Source organism: Nyctibius grandis, chromosome Z, assembly GCF_013368605.1.
Source record: "Nyctibius grandis isolate bNycGra1 chromosome Z, bNycGra1.pri, whole genome shotgun sequence".
In the NCBI taxonomy this organism is placed as follows: domain Eukaryota; kingdom Metazoa; phylum Chordata; class Aves; order Nyctibiiformes; family Nyctibiidae; genus Nyctibius; species Nyctibius grandis.
The window spans coordinates 56675812-56692719 of NC_090695.1; the positions used below are offsets into that span (position 1 = coordinate 56675812).

The 16908-nt window shown below is 38.8% G+C and overlaps 1 protein-coding gene across 4 annotated transcripts in view; it reads right to left on the reverse strand.

The window, feature by feature from the left end:
* FER (FER tyrosine kinase) overlaps positions 1-16908 on the reverse strand; it is a 221027-nt gene that overhangs the window by 176154 nt on the left and 27965 nt on the right. For all 4 annotated transcript variants that reach the window (XM_068422476.1, XM_068422477.1, XM_068422478.1 and 1 more), the window contains 2 exons: positions 10200-10373; positions 6701-6800 (listed from right to left, as the gene is read on the reverse strand). In XM_068422476.1, the coding sequence (XP_068278577.1) occupies positions 6701-6800; positions 10200-10373 (274 nt within the window). The remainder of the gene's footprint in view (positions 1-6700; positions 6801-10199; positions 10374-16908) is intronic.

The following is a 16908-nucleotide window of genomic DNA, read 5'->3' on the forward strand; positions in this document are numbered from 1 at the left end:
ACAGGTTGCCCAGAGAAGTTGTGGATGCCCCCTCCCTGGCAGTGTGGAAGGCCAGGTTGGATGGGGCATTGAACAACCTGGTCTACTGGAAAGGTGTCTCTGCCTATGGCAGGGGGATTGGAACTAGATTATCTTTAAGGTCCCTTCCAACCGAAACTATTCTATGATTCTATGATTTTTACATTACAGAATCACAGAATCAGAGAATGTTAGGGATTGGAAGGGACCTCGAAAGATCATCTAGTCCAATCCCCCTGCCGGAGCAGGATTACCTAGACCGTATCACACAGGAACGCGTCCAGGAGGGTTTTGAATGTCTCCAGAGAAGGAGACCTAAAGCTTGACTTAAATCTGCTTCCACAGACTAATAAGTGGCAGGAACATTAATGGAACCCCAGCATGACCTTTCTCTTACGTGAATTTTGGTAAGGACTAAGCACTTCTTAAAGCAAATAATTTTAAAACCTAGATACGACAGAAAAAAAAAAGACTAGCCTTACAGTCATATATCAAGCCAATTTAACTAGGTATATTCAGGGCAATTGATTCCCGATACTGAAGGATATGTTACACTATTTACAGTGAATTCTTGAGAAAAAATTGTTGCCCCCTGCTTTTGGAGGCAACCCTCTAATCTCTTCATTTCTTCTGTTAAGCATTTCCTCATAGTTTGCTCAATTTCCCAAGTTTTCATCACTAAATAGGAGAGACATAGCTTATAGAACTTCTTTATAATTGATTACTCTATATTACCCATTTAACTGATTTTGGGATCTCCCTGAGCCAAGCTATCTATTAAACTCAGTATTTCATATCATGCTAGGCACATCTAAACAACATAGGTGATTATGAAAATTATTTCCTCATATGATAGTTCTTATTGATCCCACGAAAACCACCACTGACACAACTTTTGAAGCATTCTGTTTCCTGTGCTGAACCTGGCTTCACTTCCCTAAGACCAGACCAGACTAGACTAGAATATTTCATTTGGAAGGGACCTATAGACAAGGACCTACAAAGATCATCTAGTCCAACTGCCTGACCACTTCAGGGCTGACCAAAAGTTAAAGCATGTTATGAAGGGCATTGTCCAAATGCCTCTTAAACACTGACATGCATGGGGCATCAACCACCTCTCTAGGAAGCCAGGTCCAGTGTTTGACCACCCTCTTGGTAAAGAAATGGCTCATAATGTCAAGTCTGAACCTTCCCTGACTCAGCTTTGAACCATTCCCAGGCATCCTGTCACTGGATCCCAGGGAGAAGAGATCAGCACCTCCCTTCTCCACTTCCCCTCCTCAGGAAGCTGCAGAGAGCAGTGAGGTCACCCCTCAGCCTCCTTTTCTCCAAATGAGACAAACCCAGAGTCCTCAGCTGCTCCTTACGGGACATGCCTTCCAGCCCTGCCACCAGCTCTGTTGCCCTCCTCTGGATGCATTCAAGTGCCTTCACATCCTGCTTAAACTGTGGGGCCCAGAACTGCACACAGCACTCAAGGTCAGGCTTCACCAACGCTGATCACAGCAGGATAGTCACCTCTCTTGACCGGCTGGCTATGCTGTGTTTGATTCAGCCCAGGATGCTGTTTGCCCCCTTGGCTGCCAGGGCACAGTGCCGGCTCATACTGAGCCTGCTGTCAACCAGCACCCCCAGATCCCTTTCTGCAGGGCTGCTCTCCAGCCACCCCTCTCCCAATTTATACTTGTGCCCAGAAGTCAGGAGACTTAAAAAATAATTTATACTGACCTACAAAGTACTTTTTATGCAAACTGCTGCAACTAAACTAGGGCGTCTTTGACTGTTAGTTCTGTCTCAGGAAGAAAACTCTTTAATGAGTGACCAGCCTTATCATCACTCTCCAAATAAAGAGATGCAAATACAGTGCTCTTAATTAATGGGTTTCAGAAGACCAAAATCACAAAGATAGACAGGAAGAAGACAGGATCTTGGCTTTTAATCCCTAAGGTCTTTTTTCCCTTTATGTCTTGCAAGAGGCTTACATGAATGTGTTTCTTCAACAAATAAACTCACTCCCTCCCTCCTCCACTCAACTTATTTCTGAGAAGAGGATAAAAAGTTTTTCCCCAACCTTATATAACAAATTAATGACTGCAAATAACAAATAGTTTTCTGAAGGGAAAAAACTATTTGTATATACTTACAGATTTCAAATTTACAGAACGCTAAAGATCAAAACTTCTGAGTTAAGAGTTAGTTCAAAAAAGTTACTGCTTATGTTAAGATAAACAAATAACACAGTATAAAAATAGCATATATTAAACTGCAATCTTTTGAACTGCTGTCAGATGTCTGAGCTAACAAGCACCACCAGTAAATTCTGCTGGTCTGTGAGGACTGAGGAGAGCACATCCTGGGGCTGCACACCCATGTTGAGCGGAAACAATATGCTCAAGTTGGTCCCACACTGAACAAGAAGTCACCAAGATCTCTTGGCTCTGCACTCCCCAGGGTTTCCCGCTCTAGAGGCTTTATTTTACACACAAGAAACAACCCCAGCCCTTGCAAGCACTGCTGGCGTCTATGAGTTGAAACGCATACAATAGGGTATTAATTTGAAATCCATCCAGCCTGCTGATGTCTGTGAATAAGACAGACCAGTTCAGCCAGTGTTACTTGTTCTGTCTTAACAATGTGAGTTTCAGTCAAAAACAAACTCAAAAAATACCCTACCTTGAGTTTCCCTGATCTCAGCAACAACTAAAGGCAACACATGCCACCAGGAAATGTACTAGTATAATCACAATTTTAACAGGCATCTCAGATTTAATGCACCAGCGACCTAATAGAAGTATTTTCTGGCCACTCAGCTATCACAAAGAATAGTAGGACAATAATTTGATTTAATGAAAGCTTTTTCAACAGCTTCCTTATTGATCATACACACAGCTTATGCTGTCGTGCGACTTCGGTATGTACCACAGAAGTCACATCAATTTGAAATATTAAATCACAAGAGTTGGAGGCGTTGGAAAACATTCTTCCAGCAGATGCAATGCTGTATAATGTTCTAGGTGTACTGTCAATATTTCTTCTCTAAACCAGAATGTTGTCAGAGACACAAGCCAAACTAGGGAAATCTGGTACAATATTATTTTATGCTGCTGTAGCAGCATAAAATCAAATGAAGAAATTAATACTTAAAATCAATATATTTTTCCTTTATTATTTACTTCAGATCCATTCTGTCACATAAGAATGTTGCAACATAGCTTCTACATTCAACCAGTAATTAACTAGTAACAAGAATACAATAAACACCTATAATGGATGTATTCACATGAAAACTGTAAATTCTGCTCAAGTTTATATTGTATAAAAATCCAGAATGAACGTCCCAAAGCTACACTGGCTCTGTTCCAACTTGCAATATTAACTGATATAAGAGCAACTATTTCACATTTAAATATCTAACACCAAAATCAGCTACAAAAATAGATGCTAAAGTGTTAAGAATTAATGCTTTTCATTTTTTCAAAATGTAAGGAAAAGATCAAATCATTGTTTATGATTTCATGTACTCAACATTTCCTTATTTAAGCTTGTTCTTCTATATACCACTAAGCAGTGTTTAATCAAAAAATTCAATGATAAAGACATTAGAAACCCTCACAGGCACACTCTGAACTACACTTAATAAAGCTGCACAATTCTGCAGAAACAAAAATAATTGTGTAAATAGCAAACTTAAGCAGAAGTAGTTACTGATCCAATCAAATAAGATTCAAACTGTAATGAGATATCACACTTGACATCTACAACTGTTCCACAGTTTCCATTTTGTGTTCTTTACCCATTATTTATGAAACTTTTTTAGAGAGATTTGTGACTACTTCTTTAGCCAAATAATGTCTTTATCATTTGGCATACATTTTGTTGTGATGTGTTTTCCTGCAGCACCAACATCAACATGCCACACCGTTTACCTTGTGACTCAGCATCACTGATGTCAGCACAGCATTGTAGGCTCAGAGTTGTACACAATCTGTGTTATTTTGGACCATTGTTGTAAGAAGTTTACACCATTTTTTCCTCAGTATCACACATCCAAATGCGCTGTCCATTTCATTATGAAAAAGCAATCTCATAAGGTTTTATCTTATATTTTGCTCCAATGATTCCAGCACATGACCTAAGACCCCAGCATGTCCTAATGCCCCAATTCTGCAAAGGAACATGTTGTGCATTCCCAGTACATCCTTTTTTCTTTCGCCTCACAAAACTTTCCAATCTGTAAGAAACTCTTGGAATCAATCTGTCCGTAGTCCCAGTTGCTGAAGCATGCCTCATTAGAGAGGTACTGGATTAGTTCAGCTTACTGATTTTATCCCCTCCCAGCTTGCTTTCTCTCACCATACATTAAAAAAAAAAGTAGGAATTAAGGACTGAAAAAAAGGCAAAAAAATACCAACCAAGTGAGTAAAACCAACCAGACTGCCTGACACCTCGGATCCCATGCCCAAGAACAACCAACCAGCCTGCATTTGTGATTCCCATGGTAATCGCTGGTCCAGAAAGGAGCAGTTAAACAGGACTAAATGGGGTAAGGGCCAGAACAAACAATAAATCAGTCACTTCTGATTGAAACAGCATGCAGACACTGGTGGCCACAACACAGCAGTGCAATCCAGCCTAAAGACCAAGTGGCAGCCAAGGTTCAGTGGTACACCCTCTGCAACACAACTATCCCACTGCTTCCCTGATGCCCAAGCAGAAGCAGTGCTATTGAAGGGTTCCCTGGAACAGCTCCTTAGACAGCATCTCAGACACTTTCACCTTCCTCCAGATCTGGAGAGCACAAAGCTTTCCACAATGAAGGTCTTGCATCCTTGAGAAAGCAGTTAGCTTTTCCTCCCTATGAAACTATTCAAAAACTCCCACCAGCTGCCTTCCCATTGTCCTAACACAAACAAAACCTGTCATTAACTAGTATCATTCAGTGCTTAACCCTTATTCTTATTACTCTTTACACAAGTCCTCTTAGCATTTTCAGCAAAAAGTGAAAACAGCCATAACCCTGCATTAGAGCATCCACATGTTGATTCAAAGTGACTGCCCTGTTAGCTGGTGGAAAATATGACACACAATAATTCAAGCTTACCTGAGAATATTTTGTGATGGCACAAAAACATAAAAACAACTACTACATAAATATATGATATACAACTGTAGTAGTTCACCATCCACACAAATATTTGTCAACAAGAACACGGCCTGGGGTGCAACAGGGGAGAAGCAATTCTGCAATTTTTGGGAGAAAAACCTGCAATATTTTTCTGGAGGTTAGTGTTTCTCAAACAGATTTACACGAAGATGTCAAGGAAAGTGAAAGTATGTATTATAAGATGACAAATACTAAATGGAAGCCTGAAAGAGAAGGTCAAGAAAAACAACAGGAGAAATAAGTGTCTTAGAAAGAGCTTGTATTTGCTGTCTATCAAAAGAAATATTAATTCAGTTAATCAGAACCACATGAAAACATCAGTGCTGCTGACAGCCAAAACACTCTTTGATTTCAGTGGGAAAGTTTGGTGCTTCAGGAATAGAGAATGATCAGAGCTATAACAGGAAGATGGGATAAAAAGAGCATACTAACATCACAGCATCCTATTATATTTTCCGTGTTACATACTATATGTTCCCATGTTAAGTAGTTACTTAAGGATAAACCAAATAAGCAAATTAAAAAGTTATATGTAGGAAACAGCTAGGGAACTGGACGAAATGAACAACTGAGTACGTGCTTACATTTTTTAAGTGAATGTAATATCAGTAAAAGAAAAAAAAAAGCTAAACAGTGCTAAGTATAACTTATCCCATGCTATTTTGTTGTTACATTCACATACCAGCTACCACTCCAAATTTTAGACAAATCTGGAAAGAAACAATCTTTCTCTCAGCACTGATAGCTACCATATTGCACTGTGAATTACTGTACAACAGAACCAAGGACAATAACTGTCTTTGTAGACAGTTATACAAAAACTTAAAGATGGATCTTGAAATTATATTTATATACTGCCATCCAATTCATTTTCTCTAAAGAAAAAAAAAAATCTTAGAAAGGCACATAATTATTAACAAGATATTTCAATACATCATAGAACAAAGGTTCTCATTTATCTAATTATTAGCATAATTCAACAGGAATCAAAATCCATGCAGTTTGGACACATCATTCCCTAAAAACCTTTAAAATACCTCAAGTGTGCAAATGAATTCTTCTCCCCTTTTGCTTAAGGTTGACAAAGCTCAGATTCGCTATACTAACTGTCAGGAACTGATGTTGGTGCCACTGCAGCAACCATAATAGGTCACAGGATGCAAGTAGGCTGCAGCTACAATGTAGATGAGATGAAGTTGTAACCCACTTAACACTATTAACAGTTCATTTGAGCAATTTTACATTCCAAATACATCCACTGAAGGAATAACAGAAGAACTTAAAAGGATTACCATTTATATTAAAAGAAGGGCTATCCTTTATTCTATGGTTTTTAAAAAGAGTACCACCAAACACACATAACAATTAGCCTGTCTTACGTAAAATACTAAATGAGTTTCTACATTGTAATCAAGTTGCTCAAAATAAAAACATTACCCCATTTCATTGTAAGAGTTTTAGCACTTTTGAAAATGGCACTAATAAACAGATGAAATTAACACAAGTCAGTCATACCTTTAGCCACAGCTTCTTTATACTTTTCTTTGGCAGAATTTACTTCTTTTATTAGCTGTCTATAGCTAGATTTTAGTTTTTCTAGTTCTGTCTTTGTGACCTTTAAGAAAACAGAAATATAAAAAGTATTAAAAATACTTATGCTCAACATATAAAAAAAATTCATAGCATTAGTGAAAGAGAATTAACAGGATTTATTTTCCAAAATAAGGGTGTTACCACTTCCCATTGGCTTGAGACAATCTTAGTAGGATATTGCATGGTGTAACAAAATCAAAATCAATAAATGCATAGAATGAAGAGGCCTGAAACAGAGATCCCCATCCACATCAATGTAATGAAAAATATGTTTAGGAAATCCAGCTCATCATAAACACTATTCCACCTCAATGACAAGGGAAAAAAAAAGCACCAAAAAGATGCTTAGTAAATCATACTAGATGAAAAACTTCCACGCATAAGAAGGAATTCCTTTAGCATCTAAAAAAAAAAAAAAGCAAGATAGAATGGTTAATCCACGGTTGCTGTTTCTAAGCCATTTGTATGAACTGTGATATCTAAGAATTATTCTATCTGTTGTAAAACTTAAAACCCTAAAAAGGAAAAGAAACGAAACCAAAAAAAAAAGGAAAAACACACCAAAAAAACAAACTACAGTAGAAGACAGCACCGAAGAATCTTTTTGCAGTGGAAGCAGCTCCACTGAACATGACATTTTTGGTCAAAAAAAATAAGTTGTCTCTTCTGTCCCCGACTTTCATTCTCTATGTGACAAAATTAGTGCACTGTTCAGAAACAATCACAAATCACAAACTTGCAAACAAAAGCTAAACAAACAAACCAGCCACTATAATATCAAAAAGGTGGCATATATAGTAAAGAGAAGTAAAAACTCTGACAAAAAGAAGAATACACTCACAATGGGAAATCATGGAAGAGGAACTTAATCTAATGGAAGTGCTCCCCTCACTGAATGTGCAAAAAAGGAAGTTCAGTCTACAGAAAAACTGCTCTACTTGCACCTGGCATAAAGAAGGCTGGAGTTCACAGTTCTCCCTTTTTTTCATGAGGTGAGGCCCAGATATCACTACTTTCACCTTCAAGAACAACATCTGGAAACTTAATGGAAATCCTCAAAGAGCTAACAAGGTGCCATCTACAGTTTCTATTTCTGGGCCAACTGTGCAAAGATTTAATTTAAAGGCAGGAATGTTCCTCCACATCAATCCCATATTCTCATCTTGTATTTCTACACACTGTAAATTACACTCACAACTGTTTCATTATAGACTAACAGAGGTGGTACAGGGAAAAATAACTTTATGACCCACTTGCATTATAAAGACATCTCAAGAAATGGAGAAAAAGATGCAATGAGGAAGTAGTGAACACAATTAAGACATAACACAGAACTGCTTCTCTTACAGAAAACTGGAAAATAAAAGATAGGCCACAAGTATTAAGAAACCTTTGCAATAATTGCAAAATATATTGTACTGATTCTTAGGCTGCGTTCTTCCAACAGACAAAAAACAAAACCAAGAGAAACTCCATCCCCAAATAACACTTAAGGAACTAAGATGGTCAAGGATTACCTTAAACCCAGTTTTTAGATTAAAAAAGTCTTGCCCACCTAACTACCATAGTACTCTACTTTTTTTCCTCAAATTTCATGAAGAAAGAAAAAATATCCGATATCTTAATGGGAATTGGAATAAATCCACAAGATAGAAGTTTTACTATATTTGTGTGAAAGACACGGTATTTCACAGTCCTTAAGAATTTTATCAAAACGATTCCTCATCATAGAGGTATCTAGAATAAGAAAGAATGATACATATGCATCTCACCTAAAGCAAAACACTTTTTTTTGACAGCGTATCCTAAAGATTATGAACTGCACAGACTATGGTCTTCACAAGGTTTGGCTAATGTCCTGGGAAATAATAAGTATTTTGCTTCTGCATGTAACAAAAGCAGAAATAATACCACAGAACATGAGAAGTATTTTGAATTTCTGGGAACCATTCTATAAGTGCCCCAGTGACACAAAACCTTTGAACAAACAATGTCAGCTAACCACGAAAGAGCATATCATATCTAACCAGAATGCTATTCAACTGCTTCTTAGGAAAATCAGGAAGTGGGAAAAACAAAACAACAATGCAAGTTTATTCATGAGGATGCAAAATATTTGTATGGCCATGCAGTCCATAATTAATCAAGATCAATATGGTTTGTAATTAGTAATTTGGGGAGTGCTCTATGTGCACTATATTTTGTTGAAAAAGCCATATATTAAAAGACAGTTTTATTACAGATTTTATTAGATTTAACTTATTAACAGGAAAAACATGTTTTGCATAGTCTCTTTTAAAAGTATACCTGAACTTCCAGCAGTCTTGTTTCATCTAGCCTTTCTTTCTTACATTTCTTTCTTTTTTTATTTCTCCAATTCTCTATATATTTAACACCTATTATTTCTAACATATCCTACCAGCTTTTCCTCTTCTTCCTGTTTCCTTCTTCTTCCTCTATTTTCAGATGCACCAATCCATAAGTGGCTGTGAGTGATTATTTGGCTTGGATATTTTACCAGATAAGACAGCCTACTGACCATGCATCAAAGAGGATGTATTCCCCATAGCCAATACCTGGAGAAGATGCCAAGATCCCAGCATATTATAGAAGCAGTCCTATTACAGCCAACATATTTAATATATATTTAGTACTAGTTTAAAGTGCTTCTCATAACCAGCCTAAGAATCTTCTACTCATCAGTCCATGACATTTGTACTGTACTACTCAGATGTTACATTTTAATTACACAACTCCAAATCTCAAATTCTCTGATGGGAGAAAGAAGAAACAGTGCTTTTCCTTCTCTCAGTAGACCTTTCAGACTATAAATCTGATCTTTGGCATTTGCAGTTAAACTTCCCCCAGAACACCTGAATGAAACTGAGATTTCTGTCAGCTTTTCTGACTAGACACAGTGCTTTCAACATAAGCAGGGCAACCGACATGTAATGGAAAAGGCCTTGAAGAGCTCCATCTGCAGCCTTAATGTTTGGTTTACACTGGATTTATATTTTAGTGTCCCCACCCAAAACAGTCTGGACTGTCAAGAGCATGTATTAACAAAAGTTTTCAGTGCCCTGGTCCCAGGGATGTCTAGAGTGAAATGAGAACAGGAAGAGAGATGGCACAGAGAAGCGTCACGCATAATCATCCTCTACTAGAACAAGAGCATTTCCAATGCTATCTGTCCAAACAAATCCATATAGAAGAAAGTTTTTCATCTCTGCCTTGTCAGCTAGCAGGGGAGAGAAAATGCGGAGGAAATAACTAAAATTTAAACTAGGCATTCTACATATCACAAATCACTACTTTTACCATAGCAAAATATCAGAGGAACTAAAAAAATCCACTCTCAATATATTACTTTTTAAACATACAAAACTATAATAAATTTATAAAGCACAGTTGAATAAAATACCTTATACATGTCTGCTTCAATTTGTTGATGAACACCTATGTAACTCTTCTTAACTTGCTGCTTATCTTTGATCATCATTGTAAGTCTATGCAAAGGCCCAGAATTAAGATCCTCTGCATGTGTCTTCATTATTTTGCTCAGCTGTTCTGTTTGCTGTACCACGAGCAACCAAGACTATAAAAAAAAAACAGAACAGAAAAGCACTTGTTTATTCTGGCTTACAAATAACCAAACAACAAACACGAACTGTGGGAAAAGATGCATCACTGTTTAAAACAATTCATTTAAAAAAGAATTTTAAACTTACCCAAATGCACTTGAGATCTTCTAAAATAAAGTTCTTCCTGCTACAGCAAAATGATGCCTCAAACTTATTCATAAAATCATAAAAAAAGCACCAGAGTCAAAAATACAATGTTGTATGGTCACCCTTCGGCACTGTCCTAGTACTTCCGGACACCGATGAAAGCTTTACAGCCTCTTTTTTGCCCCTGACACCCCTGACAAGCCCGTTCCCATGTCCTTTGTTCTCTTGTGTCCCAGCCACAGTTACTTTGTTCAAGCTGACTGCCCTTCTCTAAGTACCTCACAGTATTACGCATTTGAGTGGTTACTGTTCAAGAGGATACCATTCATCAGCTGCTTCGCATAACTGACAGCATCACAGAGAAGCCACCAGTACCAAACCATAAGGTGCTAACAGGTTAAGAGACACAAGCAGTTACTCATTTGTCATAGTAACTTGACATCTTTCTGTATTCTTACTTTAATAATTTCCTTGGCTATTCTGTCAGTTTTCAGGGCAACTTAATGTGCTAGGGCTTTGAATTTTAATTAAGAACTGTTAAGGTTAACACAGAGACTTCCATTGTACCACAGGTACAAACACAAAATTAAAGTTCAGCTCAAACAAAAGCATTTTTTACCCTAAAGATCCCTGTCACACTTTGTTGATGGGAACAATATTGGATCCCTCCCTGACATTCAGTGATATGCTATACCTAAAATTTCAGAAAGGCTACATGCCATACAATTATCAGGTTTTGAAGGCAGCCAGTATGCTAGTTTTACTAGCATTTATCTTACTTTTATTAAAGACTAAAATCCACATTAGATGATGAAAACTTAGAACATTAATTGGTTTGGTAACTTTGGGGTTTCTTTACATCTCATATATAAACATATACACTTAATATTTCCATCTCTGCACGACAATTCTGCAACACAAACCAGATTCTACAGAAAGAAACAAAAGACAGTTAACTCCTGTATATATCAAACCATCTTTAACATTTCCTTTAGCTTGTAAACATCCCACAGACTGGCACAGAGCTATCTCAGACTGCTTAGCATGCTGTTGTAAAAGGTCAGTCTAAAGCTTCCCAGCTATGGCTGAAACCTTTCACCTCTTCATTACAGAACACTTTCCAAATGACATGAGAAGCCATGTTCCAAAGCCGCACAGGATAAAAGCATCATTAAACATTTGCCTGAGAGGAGTGGGTCTTGTGGTTATAGAAGAGTTCGTAAGAGTGCCCTCAGAGGTGAAAATGTAGTCAGAGATCTCCATTTTCTTTAAGGTTGATTTATTACTGATGAGACAAGTACTGTTTCAATCAACCCTGAAAATCACAGCTAAAGCATTCTTCAACAGGACAAGTACTCTAAAAAAAATACTTAGCTTACAATTCACCAAATGAACCTAAATAAGACAGAAATATAGTGAAAACTTCCCTTTCCATTTAAAAAAAAAATCATTTGCACACTTTCCTGTTCTTTACAACCCTCTTTCCATACTGAGAAAACATTGGTTAAACAGGATTTCTGTGTTTTGTGTGACTATATTTTATTATTTTAAAATAGGAAAAGCTAAAGTGAAAAGCTATACTTAGAATCATAGAACGGTTTGGGTTGGAAGGGACCTTAAAGATAATCTAGTTCCAACCCCCCTGCCACAGGCGACACCTTTCCTCTAGACAAGGTTGCTCAAAGCCTCATCCAACCTGGCCTTCCACACTGCCAGGGAGGGGGCATCCACAACTTCTCTGGGCAACCTCTTCCAGTGTCTCACCACCCTCACAGGAAAGAATTTCTTCCTAACATCTAATCTAAATCTACCCTTGTCAGTGTTCGCGAGAGGGCACGGAATAAATGCACGCAGACCAATATGATTGTTAAGCAGATCTCGTTTATTTTCGTATCTGAGGGTACATTTATACTATTCTATTGAGGGTACATTTATACTATTCTATTTTTGTGCACACTCCGTGTATGTGTCATTTCTATTCTGATTGGTTAGTATGCTTTGTTCACACGCCTCTATATTAGTTCTGATTGGCTTATGCTAAAAAGTTATATCTTGCAGGTGCAGCATTCTTTCTTATTTTTCAACTTCCCCCATATCCTGTTGGTCTCATAGCCAAGGTCCTCAACTTCCCCCATATCTTGTTGGTCTCATAGCCAAGGCCCTTGTTCTGTATTATGATTGGCTAGTTCATCACCACCCCATTACCACCCCCTGGACATGCCTGGACATAGCTCGTTCAGTACTTGACCGTTGTCCCGTGGGAACCCCACAAATCCCCCTTTTTGGTTTTGAACGAGCTATGTCCTGTCCTGTCCTTTTTGTCTTTGTTTCTTACTTAAACCTGGTTCCCTGTGTCTCGCAGAGTTGGGTCAGAGAATCCCAGCCTTGGTTACCCATAAATCCTGCTCTCTGTTGTTGTGCCAAAAAGGCTGTATTGACCATTCGTTGCACAGTTCTCTGCAAACATGTAAACAAACAGGGTAACACAAATAGGATAATGCCTATTATAAACATTCCCATAAGTAAACTCTATCTACAAAACATGCAGTTTGCTTCAGAACACACCGTTATTCTCTGTTATTCTAGCTGAAAGGAAAATTACTGACAGGAAAGCTGATTCTGTGTAAAGGTAACACAGAGCAGGCCTTTTAGAGCCTACTCTGAGGCCTACTCTTGCTAAACCGTTGCTAAACCATCCGGTATCAATTTCCCCCTTTTTAAGTAGTTAGATTTATTATCTCACTACCTCCATATACTTTTCTCAATGATTGTCTTAACACAACCCACGCAGATCCCTATGATAACTATAATCACAACTACATAAACTATTCCCTCTAACAATGTGGCTAACCATCCTTTTAGAGACAATCCACCTAATTCTTGCAGGATTTTGTTGAGCCAACTATTTCCTGCTGCATCCCTGATTGCCCTGCTGTCTTCTGCTACTCTCTGTCGGATCTCCGGATCTGGATTCTGTCTCCACATATGGTTTAATACATTTGATCGGAAACCATCGTACTCCTGTGTCTGTAGAGACAGAAGCATAACCTCAACCCATTAGTAATAGTTCCCCTGGTCCCAACCACTCGTTAGTACTTGGTTCCCTATACCACACTTTGCCTTTGTTTTTCACATAGCTTGCTCCCTGTCGAACTGCCTCCCAATGTATTACAATTGGGGGTCGCTCCTTATCTCCTGCTAAAGTTAAATGGTTAAGTACATAAACAGCTTTTGCAAGTCTCTCAGAAGGTTCAGTCTCCTCTCCCCCTTTTTGTTTTTGCAGAAGCTGTTTCAATGTACTATGAGCTCGTTCCACAATCGCCTGACCCGTAGGTGAATGAGGAATCCCAGTGATATGTGTAATACCCCACAGTTGACAAAATTGACGAAAAATCTGTGAACACTATGCTGGTCCATTATCAGTCTTCAGTTGCTGTGGAACCCCAGGACTTGCAAAGCAAGCAAGTAAATGACGACCTGTCTCCCCAGTTTGTGCTGTAGCCCGTATTACATGTGAAAACGTATCAACAGATACATGAACATATTTGAGCCTTCCAAATTCTGCAATGTGAGTAACATCCATTTGCCACAGTTGCAACGCACTCAGTCCTCGAGGATTTACCCCTATTCCAATTCCCATGCCAATTTTCTGACAGCTAGGACAAGCACTAACTAATTCACATGCTTGTGCCACGGTGAGGTGAAATTGTTTCGCTAGCATTTTCGCTGATTGATGAAAGAATTGATGGGATAGGCGCACTTGTTCAAATAAATTTGGTGATATTTGCGTATAGGACACAAGTGTGTCTGCTTTATTATTTCCAATGCTCAAACCTTGATCAAATTGATGACTATGAATGTGGGCAACAAAATAAGGGTATTGAGGGTACATTTATACTATTCTATTTTTGTGCACACTCCGTGTATGTGTCATTTCTATTCTGATTGGTTAGTATGCTTTGTTCACACTCCTCTATATTAGTTCTGATTGGCTTATGCTAAAAAGTTATATCTTGCAGGTGCAGCATTCTTTCTTATTTTTCAACTTCCCCCATATCCTGTTGGTCTCATAGCCAAGGCCCTTGTTCTGTATTACGATTGGCTAGTTCATCACCACCTCATTACCACCCCCTGGACATGCTTGGACATAGTTCGTTCAGTACTTGACCGTTGTCCCATGGGAACCCCACATACCCTCTTTCAGTTTAAAACCGTTCCCCCTCGTCCTATCACTACTTGCCCTTGTAAAAAGCCCCTCTCCAGCTTTCCTCTAGGCCACCCCCAGGTACTGGAAGGCTGCTAGAAGGTCTCCCCAGAGCCTTCTCTTCTCCAGGATGAACAAACCCAACTCGCTCAGCCTCTCGCCATAGGAGAGGCGTTCCAGTCCTCTGATCATCTTTGTGGCCCTCCTCTGGACTCGCTCCAACAGCTCCATGTCCTTCTTATGTTGGGGGCCCCAGAGCTGAACGCAGTACTCCAGGTGGGGTCTCACGAGAGCGGAGTAAAGGGGGAGAATCACCTTCCTCAAACTGCTGGCCACGCTTCTTTTGATGCAGCCCAGGATGCGGTCGGCCTTCTGGGCTGCAAGCGCACATTGCCAGCTCATGTTGAGCTTCTCATCAACCATTACCCCCAAGTCCTTCTCCTCAGGGCTGCTCTCAATCCATTCTCCGCCCCGCCTGTATTTGTGTTTGGCATTGCCCCGACCCACATGCAGGACCTTGCACTTGGCCTTGTTGAACTTCATGCGGTTTGCAGAGGCCCAGCTCTCAAGCCTGTCAAGGTCCCTCCGGATGGCATCCCTTCCCTTCATCGTGTTGACCTCACCACACAATTTGGTGTCATCGGCAAACTTGCTGAGGGCGCACTCAATCCCACTGTCCATGTCGCTGACAAAGATGTTAAACAGGATCAGTCCCAATACCAACCCCTGAGGAACGCCACTCATCAGTGGTGTCCACTTGGACATTGTGGAAAGGCTTCAAAAACTGAGATTTATACGGGACAGAAAAGCAGCTGGGTGGGGACAGCAGAAAACACAAAGCATTTCTTTCCACAGAAAATAACCACAATCCATCAAAAGCAACAAAATATAATATTATTTGGTTTAACAGTATTTTTCAGACTTACACACACACAAAAGAGCTGTTGGGAAGCACTTAAAAGTACCGCTTTTCTAGCATTAGTGGTTGCTGCCACTATGCCTCCCAGCAAGTTTGCTGTCTCTGCATAAAAAAAAAAATAGGACAGATTTTCCCAAACACCATTTCTCTCAAAGTGCTCACTCTTGCTGTACATTTTAAAAAAAAAAAAAAAAAAAAAAAAAATTAGACAGCTTGGTATTTGGTTTTGAAGCCACGTAATACCAATAATTTAATACACAGGTATTTTAAATCTTAGGAGATGTAAGACACTAGATTTATGCCCCATAATATTTGGGTTATACTTTGATTCTGTAAAATGTCAGGGAGAGAGAAAAAGTATCATGAAATAGTAAAGTACATTAGCATGATGTGAGTAAAGTAATCATACAATAATTCAGGCAGTTTAACTGCCAAAACCAATACAACAATGTGTCACTACACAACTTTAAAATCCAAGGTGACAGTGAAATTTCAAGGCAAACCCATACAAAAGATCTGTCAGTAGCACACGAATATTTTTGCCGTTATATAAAGATGTAGAGATCAGGGATGGGGCTTGAGAGGAAAATGGCATCTCCTTAAGAGAAAAAAAAAAAAAAAAAAGACAAAAGGAACAAAAATAATCCTGAAAGAACTTGAGTGCCTACGTCTAAAACAAGACTTCAAAATGTGACACATGTGCCTCTCTTCAACACAAAAAGAAAATGGCTTAAGTCAGATCTTCAGCTTTTCAAAATGTATTTGCTCACAGGAAGTGCCCACATCGCTGGGCATGAACCATCCTAGACATAGCTGGCCACATGAAGGATAAGGGTTGCTTATACTTTATGATGCTAAATGTTCTGATGCCAATGATCCTTTACTTTTCTAGCCCTAATCCACACTGTTTCATCACCTAGAAGAACTGCAAGACAGTTTACCTAGCACGTAAGAGTAATACTAGCAGGGCACCAATAGCAAGAATAATTAGACATATCACCAATAATTCTATACAAAACTTTGGGAAACAGTAGAAAGCTTGAATACCTGACTTCTGCCAGTCTTAGGCTAACGACAATGTTTTAATGTTTATTTCCCAAAATCATCACAACTTAAACAGCAAATTCTATAACAAACTGTGTATAAGAAACGTAATTGGGTGAAAAGCATTTCAGATACACCACCAAAACACAGATGAAAAAAAAAAAGGTAGTATGTCAATTTACAAGACAAGAATTATTGCAGGGGAGGGAAGCAACAACAGAATTCTTTACAGATA